Source organism: Erythrolamprus reginae, chromosome 10, assembly GCF_031021105.1.
Source record: "Erythrolamprus reginae isolate rEryReg1 chromosome 10, rEryReg1.hap1, whole genome shotgun sequence".
Classification (NCBI taxonomy): domain Eukaryota; kingdom Metazoa; phylum Chordata; class Lepidosauria; order Squamata; family Dipsadidae; genus Erythrolamprus; species Erythrolamprus reginae.
In genome coordinates this window covers 19,295,327-19,318,430 of record NC_091959.1, presented here as the reverse complement: position 1 = coordinate 19,318,430, position 23,104 = coordinate 19,295,327, and the positions used below count along the sequence as shown (strand labels likewise).

Here is a 23,104-nt window from a genome sequence, read left to right as displayed (position 1 = left end):
TATTTTTCTCTCTGCCTGTTTGTAACCAGAACCAGACATTTTACGATTGACCTCTAAAAACACTTCTTCCCCCCCCCCCCCTGCGTGGAGCATTCTTTTCAGCAAAAAGGGAGCCAAGTTCTGTTCACCTTGGAAAACTTTCAGGTTTTTGCCCGTTGGTCTGAACTCATAAATGCTTCCTTTAAGTCCAGCATTGCAGATATTACTTGGGTCATACCACATAGGCGAAGCCAAAATCTTGTAGCAACTGGGTGTCTTAGCAAAATAGAGCAATATCCTAGGTTTAGAAAGCTTAGAACTACGTGGTCTTAAACACAACCTAAGCATAGCCCATAAAATCATCTACGGTACTACAACGTCCTTCCTGTCAACAACTACTTCAGCTACAACCACAACAACACACGAGCACACAACAGATACAAACTTAAAGTAAACCACTCTAAACTTGACTGCAGGAAATACAACTTTAGGAACCGAGTAGTTGATGCATGGAACTCACTACCAGACTATGTTGTATCATCTCCTAACCCCCAAAACTTTACCTTTGGATTATCTACTGTTGACCTCTCCTGATTCCTAAGAGATCAATAAGGGGTCCCCTGTTCTAATGTTTCTCTCTTACTAGTATCATGTATATAAATATTATATCTTTGTATACCACCAAAACAAACAAATAAAATAAATAAATAAAATAGAATTGGAAGGGATCTTGGAGGGCCAACCCCTTGTTCAAGCAGGAGACCCCATACCGTTCCTTGGTGGTGCAGTGGTTAGAATTCAATTCAATTCAATTCAATTTATTAGATTTGTATGCCGCCCCTCTCCGAAGACTCGGGGTGGCTCACAACAGTAATAAAAACAATATTCCAGCGAAAACAAATCTAATATTAAAAAGCACATAAAACCCTATCATATTTAAAAAAGTAAACAACATATACATACCCAAACATAAATATAAAAAAGCCTGGGGGAAAGGTGTCTCAACTCCCCCATGCCTGGCGGTATAGATGGGTCTTGAGTAATTTAAGAAAGACAAGGAGTGTGGGGGCAGTTCTAATCTCCGGGGGGAGTTGATTCCAGAGGGCCGGGGTTGCCACAGAGAAGGTTCTTTCCCTGGGGCCCGCCAAACAACATTGTTTGGTCAACGGGACCCGGAGAAGGCCAACTCTGTGGGACCTTATCGATCGCTGGGATTCGTGCAGTAGCAGGCGGTTCCGGAGGTACTCTGGTCCAATTCAGTACTGCATGCTGCTTCTGGTGATCACCAACAGTTTGGCAGATCGAATCTCAGTAGGCTCAAGGTCGTCTCAGCCTTCCATCCTTCTAGGGTCAGTAAAATGAGGACCCAGATTGTTGGGGGCAAGAGGCTGACTCTCTGTAAACATCTTAGCAAAGGCTGTAAAGCACTGTGAAGTGATATATAAATCTAAATGCTACTGCTGTTGCTATTCCAGACAAATGACTGTCCAGTCTCTTCTAAAACACCTCCAGTAATGGAGCACCCAGAATAGAATAGAATAGAATAGAATAGAATAGAATAGAATAGAATTCTTTATTGGCCAAGTGTGATTGGACACACAGTGTACATAAAAGAAAAAGATACATTTGTCAAGAATCATATGGTACAACACTTAATGACTGTCATAGGAGTCAAATAAGCAATGAAGAAACAATCAATATTAATAAAAATCTTAGGATACAAGCAACAGGTTACAATCATACAGTCCTAAGTGGGAGGAAAAGGATGATAGGAATGATGAGAAAAAACTAGTAGAAATAGAAGTGCAGACTTAGTAAAAAGTTTGACAGTGTTGAGGGAATTATTTGTTTAGCAGAGTGATGGCGTTCGGGGAAAAACTGTTCTTGTGTCTAGTTGTCTTGGTGTGCAGTGCTCTGTAGGAGTTGAAACAGTTTGTGTCCAGGATACGAGGGGTCAGTAAATATTTTCACCGCCCTCTTTTTGACTCATGCAGTATATAGGTCCTCAGTGGAAGGCAGGATAGCAGCAATTGTTTTTTCTGCAATTCTGATTATCCTTGAAGTCTGTGTCGGTCTTGTTGGGTTGCAGCACCAAACCAGACAGTTATAGAGGTGCAGATGACAGACTCAATGATTCCTCTGTAGAACTGTATCAGCAGCTCCTTGGGCAGTTTGAACTGACGCAGAAACAACATTCTTTGTTGTGCTTTTTTGATGATGTTTTTGATGTTAGGTGACCATTTTAGGTCTTGAGGTATGATAGAACCTAGAAATCTGAAGGTCTCTACTGTTCATACTGTGTTGTCTAGTATTGTGAGACGTGGAAGGATGGAAGGGTTTCTCCTAAAGCCTACCACCATTTCTATAGTTTTGAGTGTGTTCAGTCGTAGATTGTTCCAGTCACACCACAAGGATAGTTGTTCACTCTCCCGTATGTATGCAGATTCATCATTGTCTCGAATGAGTCCAATCACTGTTGAAGCCCTGAAAGCAAGCTGGTTGATTGTTCTCACTGTTGGGAAATTTCTCTCTGAGACCCACAAGTCTTTCAACTGTAGAATGACATGGTGTGCTGAGCTTGGGACTTATGCCAGTGAAGGAAACTTGATTGATGCTCCCGGTTTGGATCGGTTTTAAAGAACCGGGAGTAACTTGGCAGCCTGGGTCGCTAAAACCGGCAGTGACCCAGGCTTGCCACGTCCCCACACCAGTTCTCCTGGCATTACCGCAAATGCTGCCATCTTGTTTTTGTTGTGGTTCAGCCTGAGTCAGATGAAAGACCAGCTGCGTCTCTGCTGGCTCCATGCCCGGGGGAGGATGAGAGCAGAGAGGGAGGGGCTCTCTCAAGCCAGTAGCTTGGATTCTCTAGAGTCTCTGGAGTCATTGGATGACGAGGCACAAGCTGTCATTAGTATGCGACAGAGGCGCATAGATCAAAGGAGGAATCAATTGAAGAAATATTATCAGCGTTGAATGAGGAACACCAGGGGGTTGGGTGTGGTCCTCATTAGCAGGGAAGGGTTTATAAGGCAGGCAAACTCTTTCGGCAGCGTGGAGTGTTATCAGAGTGGAGTTGCTACCCTGTTTCCCCGATAGTAAGACACCCCCGATTGTAAGACGTATCGGAGGTTTCAGGGGGGTCGGCTAATATAAGCCGTACCCCGAAAGTAAGACATATGTCTTACTTTCGGGGAAACACGGGGGTATTGCCGCCTCCCTCTCATCTAGCTGCCTTCCTTTTTTAAGCGGGAAGAAGGGCGTGCTTTCGCTGCCTTCTTCCGGGGAGGGGAGCTGTGAGGGAGGCAGCCTGCTGAGGCCCAGCCCACCGGGGAGTTTGGCTGACGGAGGGACGAAGCCAGACTGCTAAGCTTCGGCTCGTTAGAGGGAGCTGTCGGCCGGAGACGGCGGGGCTTGCTGCAGCGAGCGACCTGCTCCTGCCTTCGCTTTCGCCTCCTCGAGAGCCAGTGAAACTTGCTGGCGGAGCTGAGTTAGCCGCAGGGAGGAAAGAGGCGGCGTCGAGGGGTCATGGCGCAGCCTCTCCGCGGCAGTCGAGGTGGGCGAGGGACCTGCCTTGGCGGCCGCGGGTTGCCACCGTTATGAACCGGCGGGCTCCTCAGAAATGGCCCTGCAAGGGAAGCCGCCCGGCCAGAGGTAGGAAAGTCCCCACCCATCCGGGGCGCTTCCTTCCCATTGGCGCTCTCTTCAGATCTTCCTCCCCTCGCTCTGGGTGAGCAGCGCGGCGTGGCGGTGGTGATGGAGGAGGAGGAAGAGGAGGAGAACGAGGGCGGCTGTCGCCCTTGAGGAGGCTGCCCTGGAGCCCTGAGGTTGAACTTGGAAAAGGGCTCACGAGGCTCCTGTCCCACGGCTGCCCTTCTGGACTCTGGGGAGATGCCGCCTTCGGGAACGTGACCCTTTCAATTTTTTTCCAATATAAGACATACCCTGAAAGTAAGACATAGTGGGGCTTTTGGGGATAAAAAGAAAGTAAGACACTTTCTTACTTTCGGGGAAACACGGTATTATCTGAATTGTCTCAGCGTTTCTGTTCCTGGCTCGTGGCCCATCAGTCTTGAAGACCCGTGGGAGGTGTATGTCTGTTATCTCAACAGCCTCGTCTTGGCATTAAGGATCCTGTGTTTCTGTACGAACAATTGCCTTCATGTATCTATTTGGAGTTCCAGTGTTTTCCTGATTTGTAAGGACATTTTCTGTTGGCTTCTTTTCTCTTTACCATTATAAAACTGTGTTTGGATCCTACCGGTGTGTCTGGCTTATCTTTTTGCGTTGGTCATAGCTTCCGGAGTGACCCAGACAGAACAGTTTTTAGCTTCTGTGCATGCGCAGAAGCTTTTCTGAAGTATTGCGCATGCCCGCCCACACAGCGCAGCCCTGAGTGAACTGGCAGCGGGAGAACCCGGAACCTACTCCTGATGTTTTCTCACAACCATAGTGAAACCTTCACATAGTACTTTGGTTAATAGCAATAGCACTTAGACCTGTATTTATTTATTTATTCATTCATTCATTCATTCATTCATTCAATTTTTATGCTGCCCTTCTCCTTAGACTCAGGGCGGCTTACAACATATTAGCAATAGCACTTTTTAACAGAGCCAGCATACTGCCTCCACAATCCAGGTCCTCATTTTACCCACCTCGGAAGGATAGAAGGCTGAGTCAACCTTGAGCCGGTGATGAGATTTGAACCGCTGACCTACAGATCTACAGTCAGCTTCAGTGGCCTGCAGTACAGCACTCTACCTGATGCTCCATCCTGGCTCTATAGCTCTTTACAGCACTTGTGTGTGGTTTACAATGACAGGGTATTGCCCTGCAATAATCTGGGTCCTCGGTTTACTGACCTCGGAAGGATGGAAGGATGAGCTAACCTTGAACCCCATCACAGTCGAACTCCAGACCGTGCACACAGTTTGCCTGCAATTTTGCATTCTAACCACTGTGCCATCAGGGCTCTTCATAGTGTAATAGTTTATATATAGTTTAAGGAAAAGAAGGACATGGGGAGATATGATATCTGTGTTCCAATATCTCAAGGGTTGCCACAAAGAAGAGGGTATGAAGCTATTCTCTAAAGCCCCTGAAAGCAGGACAAAAAGCAATGGGTGGAAACTAATCAAGGAGAGAAGCAACTTAGAACTAAGGAGATTTCCTGACAGTTAGAACAATGATTTAGTGGAACAGCTTGCCACCAGAAGTTGTGAATGCTCCAATACTGGATGTTTTAAAGTAAATGTTAGATAATCTTTTGTCTGAAATGGTGTATAAGGTTTCCTGCAGGGGGTTGGACTAGAAGACCTCCAAGGTCCCTTCCAACTTGGTTATTCCATTCTGTATTAGGTACCTATTACTGAGGAAGGTACATAGAACAAATCAATAATTGACACAATATGCATTATAATTAGTTGTAAGATTATAATGCAAAATGAGGACCTTCTAAAAGCTATCTGTAAAAATTATATCCTTGTTGCTTCTGGAATGATGATGATGATGATGATGATGATGATGATGATGATATAATAATTATTATTTTACTTGAGATGAGACAACCTCAGCTTCTGTAATTTTAGTTAAACAACAATTGGTTATCAGTTACCAGCATTTTTCCCTTAAGGTTCCTTTTCGGCTGCTATTTTAATAGTTCCCAGATGGGCTCTTGGCACTGAGAGATGGTTCAGGGCTTTTCCAGGAATAAATAGCAATTATTTTTGCCCTATTTTACTGTTGGGAGCCTTGGCATTAGAGAAACGAATTTGAATGCAGGGAATTACCTGGAACTACCAGCCCCTTGTCATCCACAGTCCTGCAAGAGACAGAGCATATACTGTGTTTTCATTCATATAAGCTAGAAAATCCCATTGAGAAAGGAGCTTTTTCAGCTGCAACAGCATCGCTGATTTACCCGCTTATATAATAATGTAATTTAGTCCTTGAATAAACTTTGTGAAGCTGAGTCTGGCAATTCCTCCAAGGATGATACCGCCAGCTGGGTCAATTGCCCCTTGGCCAAGTTTGTATTGTAAGCTTTTAGTAAAGTAGCCCAGACAACCCATATCTCATCATTTTAAGGAATGCTCCTAATTATGATTTATTATTTTCAGGACCGATTTTTGTGTCCATAAAGATGAGCCATGTGACACGGTGGGTAAGTAATCCTACAGATGTTTTTCATTTTACAATGCATTGTTGCACTGCATTTACCAGCAAAGTAAATTGTTTTTAAGTATTTTTTATTAGATTGGGTTGTTTTAGATTAATTCTGATTTCTGTGTTAAATATGTAATTTATGCTGTAAGCCGCCTTGAGTCTCAGGAGAAATTTATGGGCTAAGCTTAGGTCGTCTTTAAGGCAACGTAGTTCTAAGCTTTCTAAACCTGGGATTGTAAGTCTAGTTGCATAGGGTATTCTGTTAGGAGTGGGGAGCTCTTCTAGTAAAGTATCTCTGGACATTTTCTAGGGTGTTTATGTCCGAAATGTGGTGCGGGTTCCAGACAGATGAGCTGTATTCAAGGATTGGTCTGGCGAAAGTTTTGTATGCTCTGGTTAGTAGTGTGAGATTATCGGAGCAGAAGCTACGGTTAGGTTAGCAACTCTTGAAGCCTTTTTGGCGATGTTGTTTCAGTGGGCTTTGGCACTTTGCCAAAGTTTGTGCCAAAGTTTGTCACAAACTTTGCTTTTTGGTAGGTTGCAAAAGGAGATTGCATGACCCTAGGATTCTGCAACCATCATAGATATGGGTCAGTTACCAAGGGTCTGAATTTTGATCATTTTTGATCCATTAAAATGGTATCACCAGCTTATTTTGAGGCTGGTTTTTTTGGAAAATCATTGTTTGTTGTTCCAGCCTTACCAGAAGAGTTTTGACATCAAAAAGGACTCCTTGTATTATTTGATTTGATTTTATTTGGTCTGTATGTATGTTTGGTTTTTATAATAAGGTTTTTTTAGTTATTTTAGTATTGGATTGGATTGTTACATGCTGTTTTTGTCATTGCTGTTAGCCGCCCCGAGTCTACAGAGAGGGGCGGCATACAAATTCAATCAATCAATCAATCAATCAATCAATCAATTTGATTTGATTATTTGATTTGATTTGATTTGTATGCCGCCCCTTTCCGTCTTTTTAACTGCCCCAAAGAGTATAAATGGTTACATTTTGAATGAAGGGCTTGTTCTGGTAGCATCTGAACAACGTTGGAATACTTCTGGTAAAACGAGAACTCCTTTTATGGTTTCAGAACATATGGAGTTGTAGCCATTCAACTCTAGTTCCTGCGAAAAATAGCTTGTCAGATATTATTATTATTATTATTTTATCTTGGATGTGGAAGGTTAATCAGAGAAGACAGGACATGGTGAGGCTGCAAGGAAAAATTGAGACATACATTCTCTCTTTTCAGTATTTGTTGGAGCTGCCCTAAACCCTCGCACTGTGAGTGGAAAGTAATGACTCACAACACCATGATTGTCTACAAAGCCAATGGAAACCATATTTCCATGGGATAAGCATTCAAACTGTCTACCTGAGTCCAGATGTTGCCACAGACGAGCATGTGCTCAGCAAGTCATGTGGTAAAACCATTTTGATGGAAGACACATGCTATCGCTTAAGGGCCAACATCTCATTTCATAATTCCTCTAACCCTTGAAAAGTGAAGTGGGGTTTTTTTTTGGGGGGGGGGGGGTGTTTGAAAATCAGTGGTGAAATCCATTTTTTAGAAACTACTGGTTCTATGGGCGTGGCTTGCTGGGCGTACTGTGGTTCGGTGGGAATGATTTGGTGAGCATGGCCTGGGAAGAATATTGCAAAATCTCCATTTCCCTCCCCACTCCTGGGGGAAAGATACTGAAAACCCTATTTCCCTCCTCACTCCTGGGGGAAGGATACTGCAAGATTCCCACCCCACTCCGAAGGAAGGATATAGCAAGATCTCCATTCCCTCCCTACTCCTGGGGGAAGGATACTACAAAATCCCCATTCCCTCACTACTCCTGGGGGAAAGATACTACAAAATCCCCATTCCCTCCCCACTCCTGGGGGAAGGATACTGTAAGATTCCCACCCCACTCCGAAGGAAGGATATAGCAAGATCTCCATTCCCTCCCTACTCCTGGGGGAAGGATACTACAAAATCCCCATTCCCTCACTACTCCTGGGGGAAAGATACTAAAAATCCCATTTCCCTCCCCACTCCTGGGGGAAGGATACTGCAAGATTCCCACCCCACTCCGAAGGAAGGATATAGCAAGATCTCCATTTCCTCCCTACTCCTGGGGGAAAGATACTGAAAATCCCATTTCCCTCCCCACTCCTGGGGGAAGGATACTGCAAAATCCCCATTCCCACCCCACTCCAGGGAAAGAATATTGCAAAATCTCCATTTTCTCCCCACTTCTGGGGGAAGGATATTGCAAAATCTCCATTCCCACCCCACTTTGGTGCCAGCCAGAACTGGTATTTACCAGTTCTCTGAACTATTCAAAATTTCTGCTACCAGTTCTTCAGAACCTGTTAAGAATCTTTGTGTTTGGGACCCTGTTGAGAATTTGAAAACCAAGACCATCCCATTTCTTAGTTATAGGTAGAAGAAGCTATCCAAAACGGATATAGAGATCAGTGCCAAGATCAGCTGTATGAGATAACAGGGCATCGGGTGAGTTGTGTTTCTGTGATTGGCTCATCTAGATATTTAGAAGAGCCGGATTCGAGAAGATTAGAAGTTTGATTGCCATGTCATTTTAAATCGATGCAAAAAGGGCTTGGCATCCAGTTTTGGAGATGACGATGATGATAATTCCATCATCATATCCATTGAGTTGTGTCCAACCCTTGGTTATTCTGTGGGCCAGGTCTGTCCACACCTTCCAATGTTGCACTACCTCTTTGACTTTGTTCTATGCTCTGGCGGGCGTTAGCTTTACAGGTGTCCAACAACTATGTTTCTGGTGACCTGGCTTCCTTTGACCGCTAACTCTTCCAAACATAATTGCTTTCTTCAGTGAATTCTCCTGTGTGACCTGGGTATAACTCTCTTTGTAAATTTTGTGTCTTTAATGCAAGAATCCTAAGGATGTATCAGTATAGTAAGTTCATGTATTCCTGTGAGATGCGATAAAGAGTATGCAGCATGCAGCTTTACTACAGAACAAATACTGTTTGAGTTTCCAAACAGCCCTCAATTCTCTCACACACTAACAGGATGCTACCCAGATTAATACAGTGGGACCTCTACCTACAAATGCCTCTACTTACAAACTTTTCTAGATAACAACCAGGTGTTCAAGATTTTTTTGCCTCTTCTCAAGAAGCATTTTCCACTTACAAACCCGAGCGGAAAAGACAGGGAGAAGCCTCCATGGGGCCTCTAGGAATCTCCTGGGAGGAAACAGGGCCGGAAAAGGCAGGGAGAAGCCTTCATGGGGCCTCTCTAGGAATCTCCTGGGAGGAAACAGGGCCTTCACCCTCCCTGTGGTTTCCCCAATCACACGCATTATTTGCTTTTACATTGATTCCTATGGGAAAAATGGTTTCTTCTTACAAACTTTTCTGCTTGTGAACCTGGTTACGGAATGAATTAAGTTCGTAAGTAGAGGTATCACTGTACCAATGGATGCTGGTAGCCAGAGACAGATCCCCCCCCCCTTATTTTCCTCCTCAGTTCACACAAATCCGTTCCTCCTACTGTAACACCAGTTAAAGGGTAAAAGAGGCAAAAACTCAGGAAAAGATTTAAGATGTGATTAGGAAAACACAAGTGAGGGAAGCTGCCTGTTTCCCCCATGGCCAGTTCTATGTGGCATGCTCCACAGTCAGTTCACCTGACAGCCTGGTCATCCACCAGCCAGATATCAAAACCAAAAATGGTTTACAGAGAGGTCCTGAGCAATTCGTCTGAGTCTATTTGTTATGCAAATAATGTCTTCATGTGTAACAGAAACTTAGCTTACCATCTTTAATGAAATCGTAACTTTAAACCAGTGATGGGCTCCTATGGGTATAGTCAGTTATGCAGAAACGGTAGAAAAAAATGAATTATTTGCTTTTTTTCCTTTCTGGGCTCTTGGTATGTTTTTGCTATTGCAGTAAATGAGGTTGAATGTGTATAGTTTTAGAAGAGCTGTGTGTGTGTGTGTACATACACTTTATATAGTAGATAATGTATATTTTTGTTTGCCTGTGTGTAATTCGTAAGTACACATTTGGCATATGTACATAGAATAGTACATTTTGGATGTTCAGTAATAGTAAATAGAGAGGGAAATTGTATCTCTTTGAGGCGAGGAGAGGCCAGGCACCCTAACCCAAACCCAAACCTTTGACATGAGTGATGTCAAGTGGGCCACCTTTAAGCAAGTCACACGACCTTTAAGCCACTTTTAAGTCACATGAGCATCAAGACACTACCACCTGGTCACATGGCCGGCAAGGCACACCCACAAAATAAGCCACGCCCACAGTGTGGTAGTAAAGAATTTTGCAGCCCTTCGTTGATTTAAACAGTCCTAAGCCAAGGACTACCTGTAATCTTCAAGGGGTCACCAGATGCATCGTGGTTTTGCATTTTTAGATATTACTTAAATGATCTCATGTTCTGGCATTGCGTAAAATACCACGTCTCTTGGAAACTATGCAGATGGGCTAGGTATTACCGCTTATCTGCCTTGTTTGGAAGTCTATGCAAAACGTGCACAACACCCTCTTCATTCTGTGACTACACGTTTCCCACGAGCGATGGTGCATGGCTACAGTTGCCAGAATCTCTGCGCATTCCCAGCTCAACTTTTCTTAATCTACAGTAGACGTGAACGCTGATTCTGCAGAAACTGTTGTCTTTTCTTTCTTTCTTTTTGGAAGCTGTGCTAGAGGAAAGATACACACACCAGGCAGGTTGCATTTTGAGTTTTGGCAAGGTGTCTTCCCTGGAACGGTCTGTTAAGGAATGGAATTCCATTGGCAAAGTAGCTTTGAAGGTTACATAATGATGGAGCTGAGCTTAAAAATGAAGGAAAGTATGAAGGTATGTGTTTGTGGGCTGAGGTTGTGCCAGCCATATGAGAAGAAGCAGAACAACCAAGACACTGCTGGCATTTAATGTGCCCGTTTGGTTTATCACCTCCTACCAGAGATCAGCTGGATTCTCTTCTCTTCTCTTTTCCTCTCCTCTCCTCTCCTCTCCTCTATTCCTATTCCTATTCCTATTCATTTCTATTTATTTTCCTTTTCCTATTCATTTTTATTCCTATTCATTTTCCTATTCCTGTTCTATTCTATTCTATTCCTATTCATTCCTATTCCTATTCATTCCTATTCCTATTCATTTCTATTCCTATTCATTTTCCTATTCCTGTTCTATTTCTATTTCTATTATTTCTATTCATTCCTATTCCATTCCATTCCTCTCCTCTCTTCTCCAGAAAGATGTTAGGGGGAGGAGAGATTGACACTACACATTTCTAGCAAGATCACCATAGACAAGGTAACTGCAGACAGAGCCCCCCGAGCAAAATTTTAGCATTGAAATGCAGAAAAGCTTGCTTTTATCCCATTCATCCTTGACGGGGGAAGCTCCTTAAACAGTCTGTAGGCTGCAGCCATCTGCCTTGGGACATTTCTGTCTTGTTGTGACTTGAATTGGTTCTCCGGCTTCCTGCTGAAACTTCCTTCCAGCCACGCTGCCTCAGATCCAGCCAAGCACGGAAAGTTCAGCATCTAACACTTAATATCCTGTGGGAGGACTAGAAGGAGCATTCTGTCCTTCCAGCAATTGAATCTCAACGTGGATCTTGTTTTTTGATGAAGCAAACTCGGCTTTCAGACTTAGGATGCTCCCACACAAAGTCTCAGGGACACTTCCATTTTGCTTAAGGTCTCTTAACTAGTGATGGGCGAACCCAACGGTGTTCGGGTTTGGCCGAATTTTGCATAAACATGTTTATTTTTACGTGAAAGGACTGCCCTTTGCTTGCAACGCTGCTGCGGTGTCCTTTTTCGTAAAAATAACAATATTTATTTTTACATGAAGACCTCCCTTTGAAGGGGCTGGGGAATCCCTCCCACGAAGAGATTCCGGGGGCGGAGCTTTGACGTCACTGGCAGGTTGCTAAGGATGCCAAGGTGATCACTTCCGGGATTCCATGGAATCCAGGAAGTGATCACCTTGGCATCCTTAGCAACTTGCCGGTGACATCAAAGCTCCAAACGCCGAACACGACCCCGAACTTTGCCCGAAGTTTGGAAAAATTTTGTGTTCGTGTTCGGAATAACGAACACCGCAAAATTCAGTACGGACCTGAATTGTGCGGGTTCAATTCGCCCATCACTACTCTTAACTCCTAGCCTTCTATACCTGAACTCCCATATTGTCTAGGTGTTTCAAAAAGCAGAAGGATGTCTCAACAGATCACAGAACAATAGCAGAATAACAGAATTGGAAGGGACCTTGGAGGTCTTGTAGTCCATCTCTCCTTACCATTTCAGACCAACTGTTGTCTGATCTCTTCTTTAAAACTTCCAGTGTTGGAGCATTCACAATTTCTGGATTAATTCTGATTAATTGTTCTAACCGGCAGGAAATTTCTCCTTATTTCTAGGTTGGATCTCTCCTTGATTAATTTCCATCCATTGCTTTTTATTTTGCCTTCAGGTGCTTTGGAGAAGTCGCAGTACATATTTATTCCTCTCTTTTTTTTTCTTGGAGGACTTCCTCTAAAGAAGTTGAGTTCTCCAAAGCACCTGAAGGTAGAACAAGAAGCAATGGGTGGAAACTAAACAAGGAGAGAAGCAGCTTAAAACTAAGGAGAAATTTCCTGACAGTTAGAATAATTAATCAATGGAACAGCTTGCCTCCAGAAGTTGTGGGTGCTCCAACACTGGAAGTTTTTAAGAAGATGTTGGATAACCATTTGTCTGAAGTAGTGTAGGGTTTCCTGCATAAGCAGGAGGTTGGACTAGAAGACCTCCAAGTCCCTTCCTTCATTATTATTGTTGTTGTTGTTGTTGTTGTTGCTGCTGCTGCTACTACTATTATTACTATTGTTGCTATTGTTATTGTTGTTGTTATTATTATTATTATTATTATTATTATTATTATTATTATTATTAAGTTGAGCACAGATCCTGGTAAAGATGAGTTTCCATAATGCAGGTCCTATCTTTTGCCCATTGCCTACTCTAAGAAGAGGGTGCTTCACTTTTTCAGGGTTATTTGAAGAAAAGTTGGAGAGCAGACTTCCAGTATAAAATGTTTGGGTCACTACGTGGCTTCTTTCAGTGAACGTTGGCAGTTGGAATATACCTATTGCCTATTTCAGTCCCATCGTCATTGAGAATAATTCCTTTGCATTGCCGAGGAAGCACGCAGAGAGTCCCGTCTTCAGCTGAACTGGCTGGAGACGTACACTCAGCTGATGTCCAGCTCGCGACCGGGAGCCAAACAAATGTCAGCAAAACCTTTTGGAGCCTTGCCTTGCTACTGGGTGTGTGAGACATAAAAGTCTCTTTGGAAGCCAATGTGAGTAGCATAGCTTACACACATTAGAGCAGGATGTTCTGCACAGAAAATAACAACTCCTGGAGTTCATCACTACTGCCTAATACCGAAGCTTTTTGTATTTTAATCCACTGTGGGTTAGAATGCATCGCAGATTAAATCTCAAAATTAAGATTGTTTTGGTAACCTAAGGTCTGTTCGGTTCTTTTAGAAGATTTGAGTCTTAAAGCCTAGATACATGGGATATACTTATGAAATGAGTAACGCTTTACGGAACGCACAAACCATGTTGGATCAGAATGGTCTGTTTGGTCAGTGCAACCCTCTATCTTTGTGTGACTTGTCTGTCTGTCTGTCTGCCTGCTTGCCTGCCTGCCTACCTGCCCGCCCGCCCGCCCGTCCATCCGTCCATCCATCCGTCCATCCATCTATCTATCTGATTAATATGCCGTCCCTCACCGAGGACTCGGGGCGGCTTACAACATATAATAAAGAACAATAAAATACAAGGGCTAAATCCAATTAATTAACTAACCTAAAATACCCAATATATTAAAAACACTTAAACAACACAATATAACTCCAAGTAAATCAAACTTCTGTGAAATCAAACTTTCTACTTAGGAAGCAACACTGATTGACAATTAATTTCACATGCTGTTGTGCACATTCAACTTTGAACAGAACAAAGTATTCAATGAGAATATGTCATTCATTCAGATCTGGGATGTGTTATTTGAGTGTTCCCTTTATTTTTTTGAGCAGTATATTTTGACTTCCATTACAGACCTTTTGAAAAGGAGTGTTAGCAAAACACTCCAGCCCTTTTGTTTCCAGATCAGATAGGAGGACTGGAGAGAAATGTCAGCACTTGTGGTGTAAAATCAAATCATATTCCTCTGAGGTCAACAGTCTTTTATCTCGCTCCCTCTTCCTTTCTCCTTCCTCTCCGGGAATTGATAGTTGGGATTGTTTGGCACTTGGAAGTGTCAGTTCATTATTGGAGGAGTTGAAACAAGATGTATAACTGTCTCTGTAAACTGAGATATGTCAGAAATAAGTTTATTTCTGGAGGTAATATTACAATGCAGGTAAGTGGTTTGCAACCATAGGAAAGGCTAATGTAAGCCATAATCAGTATGTAATCATGGATTTGCTAATTGGGCTGCAACCTGATTAGCTGTAACCTATATATAAGGAGTAACACCCTTGCATGGATTTGGTTTGTGCATAGTGGTTTGTTAGAGTGGTTTGTTAGAATGGTTTAGTGCCTAGTGGTTTGTGGGTGGTTGGAGTGGTGGATGTAATAGTACCCTGTTTCCCCGATAGTAAGACACCCCCGATTGTAAGACATATCGGGGGTTTCAGGGGGGTCGGCTAATATAAGCCGTACCCCGAAAGTAAGACATATGTCTTACTTTCGGGGAAACACGGGGGTATTGCCAGGGGGGAGCCCGATGACGTTGCTTCCAAGCTCCCCGCGGCCCCTCGCCTTCGCCTTGCTGCGACGCCACCGCCTCTTCCCCGGCTTGGCAAAGCGAAGGACGGAGCTGGTCCGAAGCGAGCCGAGCGGGTGGCGGCTTGCAGCGAAGGCGCTCGTCCCAGCAACCGAGTCCTAACGAGGCTCGGCTGCAAGCGGCCAGTGAGGCCGACCGGCTCCGAGGCGAGCGGACGGAGCTGCGCCCTCCTTCGCCTTGCCGCGGTGCCACCACCTCTTCCCCGGCTTGGCAAAGCGAAGGACGGCGCTGGTTTGAAGCGAGCCGAGCGGGCGGCGGCTTGCAGCGAAGGCACTCGTCCCAGCAACCGAGTCCTGCCGAGGCTCGGCTGAAAGCGGCCAGCGAGGCCGACCGGCTCTGAGGCGAGCGGCCGGAGCTGCGCCTCCTTCGCCCGCCTCCTTTCCGGCAGGCAGGTGGGGCTGCCCAACTGCGCAGAGCAGCTCCTCCCCTCCAGACACACGCTTCCCCGACACGCGTCTGCGGCTCCACGCGTGCACGCCGCTTGGAGCCCTGAGGTTGAACTTGGAAAAGGGTACACGAGGCTCCTGTCCCGCGGCTGCCCTTCTGGACTCCGGGGAGATGCCTTCGGGAACGCGACCCTTTCAATTTTTTTCCAATGTAAGACATACCCCGAAAGTAAGACGTAGTGGGGCTTTTGGGGGTAAAAAGAAAGTAAGACACTGTCTTACTTTCGGGGAAACACGGTAGTGAATGATAATATTGTGATAGTTTATTTACAGAAAGTAAAGTAAAATATATTTTTACAAGAAAGCCTGCTGCAGTGTTTTTCATTGACGACTTCAATTAGGTGTAGAGGTGAACTGTGGCTAGTTGGTGGGATTACCTTCTGCGTGCGCAAAACTCTTCCCCAACAAGATATGTCTAAATTGGGAGATTTGCAGCTATCAGGTAAAGGTAAAGGTTTCCCCGCACATGTGTGCTAGTCTTTTCTGGCTCTAGGGGGTGCTGCTCATCTCTCTTTCTAAGCCAAAGACCCAGCTCTGTCTGAAGACTTCTTCATGGCCATGGGGCAGGCCAGCGTTGGGTTCTACTTACCTTTGCTACTGGTTCAGAAGCAGGAGCATGGGGGCACAGATGGGTGCTTCGTAAATGTGCAACGCTTCTGCACATGCACAGAGCGTTTTTTGATTATGTCCGAGTGGGTGGGTGGAGCCTCTCACCGCCAGTATTGGGTTGTTGCATGGATGGTGGGGGATACCCACTGGTAGCGAAAATGGAGTTGCACGCACAGCTCCAGTTGACTGGTGGGCGCAGGCGCGAGTCGGAGTGAGATTTGCTTCCTGCGCATGCACAGGAAGCCAGATCTTGCGTGAGCATGCATGCAAAGATGATATTTTGGCATTTTTTGAAATTTTTTGCTTCTGCACATGCTTCTGAGCATCCTCGCATGAGGTTTGGCTTCCTGCACGTGGACAGGAAGCAAATCTCGCTCCGACGTGTGCGCGCATGCCAAGGTCATGGACCTCCGCGGGAAGCGCACCAGTAGCAGCAGAAAGTGGACTCCGCCCCTGCACGCGGCCTCCGCTACCAGTTTGCCGTAGCAGGTTGAACCGGTAGCAACCAACCATTGGTACCAACCGCATGACTAAATGCCGAAGATGTACGGAGCGCTATTACCTTCCCACCCCAGGTGTTCCCTATTTTTCTACTTGCATCTTTTCGAAATGCTAAGTTGGCAGAAGCTGGGACAAGTAATGGGAGTTCTCTCTGTTATGCGGCGCTAGGGATTTGAACCGCCGAACTGCTGAGGGGACGCATGTGCGTGTGAGGTTTTGGCGAGATTTTGCATGTGCGGAAGCAAAAAAAAATATCACCGAAATCTCTCGCGCACATCTCCTCGCCAGATTTTGCTTCCTGTCCATGTAGAGCGGTGGCGGCAACCTCCACTTCCACAGATACAGAGAACCGGTTCTCTCGCGGCTTGGAGTCAGAACTACCAGTTCTAAAGCACCAGTCCAAACGGGCAGCGACCCATCGCTGTCTTGTGCTTCAGAAATTCTGCCCCTCAAATTCCAAAAGGTAGATTTGAATCATAACTTAAAACATTAAGCAGGGAAATTGTGTTTTTGTTCCCACTTACATTTTAAGTGGCAAAATTAACTCCCCTCATCTCCAGCAGGTTAAGTGGGTGAGATTTTGGGGGGGAGAAGAGGAAGGGAATGTGGATATTAGCACTTCAAAGCTGAATAAACATTAAGTTGAGGTTTGACTTCCTATGCTTTGGCCGGTTTCATAATTGAAGGGTCATTGTGTCATTTCCCCATTCCGGGTGTTTATTAACTTTCTCCCTGTTAGGTTTGGAGAAGGAATGAGAGAGGTTGTTTTAATGGGATAATGAATGTCTCGCGGTGCAAAAAAGGCAGGTGTGAAAAACGAGAGGCTGTTTTCTGTTCACTCTTTGCTAATCTGTCTGGTTCTTCAGTATAAGACAGTGTTTCTCAACCTTGGCAACTTGAAGATATATCTGGACTTCAACTCCCAGAACACCCCAGCACAGCGAATGCTGGCTGGGGACTTCTGGGAGTTAAAGTCCAAATATTTTCAAGTTGCCAAGGTTGGGAAACACTGGTGTAGGAGACCCTTGGGAGACAGGGCTCACTGGAGTTAGCACTCTTCATGAACTTGCAGAATACTGCAAGTGCTTTCCTTATATGAACATAAAGGAAGCTGGATTTTCTGGATTTTATTTGAAGACTTTTTGCTTCTTGTGTAAGATGCTTCTTCAGCTCTCTTCAGCTGAAGAAGACTTCTTGGATGAGAAACGAAATGTCTTCAGAGAAAAACCAGAAAGTCCAGTTGCCTGGACGACTGAGAATCTCCATAGATGTTTACACAAAGAAAAGAACTGATGATTTCACCCGTATGATATTCTTAGGTAATTCTAATTAACTGATTAGTTGATTGACTGGCTGGATATCTATCTATCTATCTATCTATCTATCTATCTATCTATCTATCTATCTATCTATCTATCTTTCTATCTTTCTATCTTTCTATCTTTCTATCTTTCTATCTTTCTATCTTTCTATCTTTCTATCTTTCTATCTATCATCTATCTATCTAATCTATCTATCTAATCTATTCATCCATCCATCCATCCATCCATCCATCCATCCATCTATCTATCTAGCTAACTAACGAGTCTTCGGAGAGGGGCGGCAAACAAATCTAAATAAACTAAACTAAACTAATCTAGGTCTATGGTGAGTAAATATGTAGGTCTATGGTGAGTAAAGTTTGCCTGCAATGTAACACCATGCTGTGCTACCATCACAGCTAAAAGTGGCTCTTTAAGAGAAGCAGGTGTTATTTCTGCACAGCAGGAGTGCACAATTACAACTGCTCATCTTTTTATTTTATTTTATTAACACATGCTCAGGCAGATGTACACAATATGAATGAAAAGTGTGACGTGGAAGGGTGGATGCTTGCTTTTAAATTTCTTTATTTCCTTTTCCTTCCTTCCTTCCTTCCTTCCTTCCTTCCCCCTCCCTCCCTTCCTTCCTTCAGGAATGGTGGCAATTCCAGAAGTAGGACTGTTTGAGTCTAGTTGCATATGATGTGAGATGGAGGGGGTGTGCACAGAATTAGAGTCAAAACCACACTGTATGGAAAGTGCCCTGGAGTTTTAAAACTTCATATAAAACAAAGAATTGGTTCATTAATGGAAGTGGGGGAGACTGGGGGAAGGGACACAGAGGTAAAAGGGCAAAAATTAAATGGTGAGCACCCTGTAGTGATCAACCCAAGATATGTATAGATATATAGTGAAGACGAGCTTTTATTGGTAAAATAAGAAATACAATGCCATTAAGAATGAGGCATAGAAAAAAAAATAGGAAGGAACATCTCACTTTCTGAGAATAGACTTCTACACAGTCAAAGCCAAGATTTATCTGCAATTTTTGCATTTGGCTAATCTATTTCAGAGTATTTCACGTCATCATAGTCCTCAGATGAATTTCATCAGGAGTTCTGCTGTGCCTACCTCCAGATGCTGTAGGAAACACCTGATAGTTAAATGAATTGATTCTGTGGGATTTATTGATAAAAGCCTTGTGTGAGCTTTTCCATACTCTACCTAGTCCAGTTCCTTAATCACTAAAATGCAGATGTTTTCCTATAGCACAGAATACCCGTGAAGGCCATTTTAATCCCACTGTGGATCTGAAATTGCAAACTGCTGTTCAGCCTTACTGAAACCTGTCAAAGAGAGGCCTCTGCTTTGGATTTGGCTTACTAATTAGGAGTGTGTTGCTAATAGCAAAAGGATTTTCTAACAATCTCTCTGTGTTTTTTTTTTGGGGGGGGGAGATATAGCTCCCTTCTTTCATGTCAATTAAAACAACCCCAAGTTGGTGGTTTATATGCAAACGCCCCCAAAACTCAACACACTGTGTTTTCATAAAACAGAGAATAAAGGTGTCTTATGGATGTCACTTTAGGGGCGTATTACTTTGCCTCTAGTATAACAGAATAATAGAAAGGACTTTGGATGTCTAATCCAGTGTTTCCCAACCTTGGCAACTTGAAGATATCTGGACTTCAACTCCCAGAATTCCCCAGCCAGCATTCGCTGGCTGGGGAATTCTGGGAGTTGAAGTCCAGATATCTTCAAGTTCTCAAGGTTGGGAAAGACTGGTCTAATCCAATCTCTGATCAAATAGGAGACACTGTACCTGTGATAGTGAACCTATGGCACATGTGCCACATGTGGTACGTGGATCCATATCGGAGGGCACAAGAGACTTTTCCATGTTTCTTTCTTTCTTCCTTTCTTTCCTTCCTTCCTTCCTTCCTTCCTCTCCTCTCCTCTCCTTCCTTCCCTCCTTCCTTCCTTTTTACCATGTTTCATGCGCATGCTGGCCAGCCTTCGGAAAGACTGTTTCGTCCTCCAAAAAACCACTTCTGTTTTGCATTGTGTTGTTTTTTGCACTCTTGGGCTTCAAAGCTTCCCTAAAGCCCCAGAGGCAAAATAATAATAATAATCCCCCAATGGACAAACCAGAAGTTCGGAAAAATGCACTTCCAGTTTGCCATTGTGCTGAGTTTTACACTCTGGAGGGTTCAGGGAAGCTTCCTGAAGCCCCACAGTGCAAAAAACAGCACAATGGGCAAACTGGAAGTGCATTTTCTGAACTTCCAGTTTGCCAGTTGTGCTGCTTTTTGCACTCCAAAGCTTCAGGAAGCTTCCCTGAACCCACCGGAGTGCAAAAAACAGCACAACGTCAAACCGGAAGTGTGTTTTCCTGAACTTCCGGTTTGCCTATTTGGGCATTTTTTTTCATGTACCAGGCTTCAATAAGGTCTGTGCACAAGCACGGGGGGCAGTGTAGGGGGGGTTGCACATATGGGGGGGGGGAGGAAAGGGGCGTAGGCACATGCACGCATGCTAACACACACACACACACACACACCTTTTGGCACGCGAACCAAAAAAGGTTCGCCATCACTGCACTATACCATTTCAGACAAATGACTCCCAGGCTTCTTCTTAAAATCTTCCAGTGATGGAACAATTTCTCATTTAAAAAGAACTGGGCAATTTCCCATGGCCATCAAAAGGATATCTGCCCTTTATTGCCTTCTTTGCGGGGAAGAAAATGATGGTGGGAAGAGAGAACAGCTCTGAAATAGAGCATTTGCCTCAACTGTTTTACTTTCCTTCTGATTAGGAACTGGTCCCCAGGCCACCTCTGTTGTGGGAACAACATTTCTTGCAAATAAATAGATCCTTTGTCTTTCGGGAAGGAAAAAAGGGGGGACTTTTTAAAAGTCCCAAATAAGGGGTCCTAATTAAAATCGAAATGCTGTCTTTGTGTTGGTCTTGTCTTTTGCATGGAATCGCATGTATGCCTTGGGGGGGGGGAATTACTTTTAGATGCTGCCTTTTGCTGCAGAGAGTCACCTAGGAAACTTTTCAAAATGTGGATCAAGAAAGATCATAAAAGCAAGAGAGGAAGGCTAATTTGCGCCACAAAATTTAGAGTGCGTGGAGACATTTCTTCATACACTAGAAACGAGAAGCTGAAAGCTTGGGTGTGCTATTGTACTCATTCGTTAATAAGTACATCATTCAATTTTGATTTTTTTTTTTTGTTTCTGCAAAGGGATCTAATTCTGTTCCAGCTTGTTTAGTTATGACAGTGGTGGGCTTCACAAAGTATTTGCATGAACCTTTATGTGGAATTTTTTAAAAAATCCTCTCCTTTAATAAAGATGGGGCTTCCAGACATCACGGAGATCAGATGCAAAACAAAATATGTTTCTTTTCCAGTTTTATGTCATTCAAGTTAATCTAACCTCCTGATCAAGCAGGAAACTTTATATCTGTGATGGGGATGTCCGGATATACAGAGCTACGGAGTAGGACTTGACAAGATACCAGAATTTATATTGTGGCAATTTAGGAACCAGTGCAGAGAAATAACAAAGACGCTTTTGTAGAAAAATTAGTCAACAGTTTTACTCTTTAGTGCAAGCAAAATATCTTTTGTCTTAGTCTTCTATTTACAGGAATAAACTTTATCTGTATGCAGTCAACCTTACTTACATGTAGATACTAAACCAATCCAGGTTTCTTCGCATCAACACTACAGATCTTAACTCACGCTCAACCTGCTCCAGCTAGCCAACCAACAATATCACCAACAACCAACAGCTAACAGCCAACAGCTCACAGCTCATCATTGTAAAGTTGCTTTGCATTTTATAATGCTCTGGGCCAATCAGATTGCAGTTTACACCCAATGACTCAACATTCAACATGCTTACAACTTTCTTTTACCTTGTAATGTAATATAATGTAATATCACCTAGGATTGAACTAGTCCTTGACAGGGGAACCTCTGGCCCGGGTGCCAGAAGTGGCACGCAGAGCAATTTCTCCCAACATCGCTCGTTGCTCTTCTGGGTTCTGGTGTACCGGCCAGCAGGTTTTCATTCGCACTGATGTGCCGAAAACCAGAAGAGCAGCTGCCCATTGCACATGCGCACTCCAGGAAGACAATCTTCTTGTTTCCAGAGTGCTCATGCACACGGGCCGGCTGGCCTGGTTTGGGGATCCCAGCGATCACTTCCTTGGGTAGCAGAGCAAGGTAAGCCGATGCTTCCCTCCATCCATCCCTCTCTGCCTGCGCTAGCTTCTTGCGTGGCCTCAGCTGGAGTCCTAGTGGCCAACCATTTAAATATGAGCCAGCAGTGTGCAGTAGCTGCCAAAAAAGCCAACACAGTTCTAGGCTGCATTAACAGAGGGCTAGAAAAAATATCATGCGAAATGTTCATAATATCACTTTATAAGGCCTTGGTAAGGCCATACTTGGAATACTGCACTCAGTTTTGGTCGCCAAGATGCAAAAGGGATGTTGAGACTCTAGAAAGAGTGCAGAGAAGAGCAACAAAGATGATTAAGGGACTGGAGGCTAAAACATGTGAAGAACGGTTGCAGGCACGGGGTTTGTCTAGTTTAATGAAAAGAAGGACCAGGTGGGACATGATAGCAGTCTTCCAATATCTCAGGGATTGCCACAAAGAAGAGAGTCAAACTATTCTCCAAAGCACTCAAGGATAGGACAAGAAGCAATGGATGGAAACTAATCAAGGAGAGAAGTAACTTAAAACTAAGGGGAAATTTCCTGATAGTCAGAACAATTAACCAGTGGAACAGCTGGCCTCCAGAAGTTGTGAATACTCCAACATTAGAAGTTTTTAAGCAGATGTTGGATAACCATTTGTCTGAATGGGTGTAGGGTTTCCTGCCTAAGCGGGGGGTTGGACTAGAAGACCTCCAGGGCCCCTTCCAACTCTGTTGTTATTATTATTATTATTACTTAACAGCTGTGGCAAGAAAGGTCAGGAAATGGGGTGAAGCTCACTAAACAAATATCTCACTTAGCAACAGAAACATTGGGCTCCATTGTGGTGGTATATTGAGGATCCCCTGTGCTATTCTGGCCTTGATGGACCCTGTTCTTATTTTCTTCAGGCATTGCTTACCTTGGAGGAATCTGCAGCTTGAAGAGGAAGTGTGTCCTTGCAGAAGACAATGGGCTCAACCTGGCCTTCACCATTGCTCACGAACTAGGACACAAGTAAGAGCCA

The 23,104-nt window shown here is 44.1% G+C and overlaps 1 protein-coding gene across 2 annotated transcripts in view; it reads left to right on the top strand.

Annotated features, from left to right (window-relative positions):
* Positions 1–23,104, top strand: part of ADAMTS17 (ADAM metallopeptidase with thrombospondin type 1 motif 17) — a 178,116-nt gene that overhangs the window by 57,627 nt on the left and 97,385 nt on the right. For both annotated transcript variants that reach the window (XM_070762584.1, XM_070762585.1), the window contains exons 7-8: positions 6,099–6,142; positions 22,989–23,094. In XM_070762584.1, the coding sequence (XP_070618685.1) occupies positions 6,099–6,142; positions 22,989–23,094 (150 nt within the window). The remainder of the gene's footprint in view (positions 1–6,098; positions 6,143–22,988; positions 23,095–23,104) is intronic.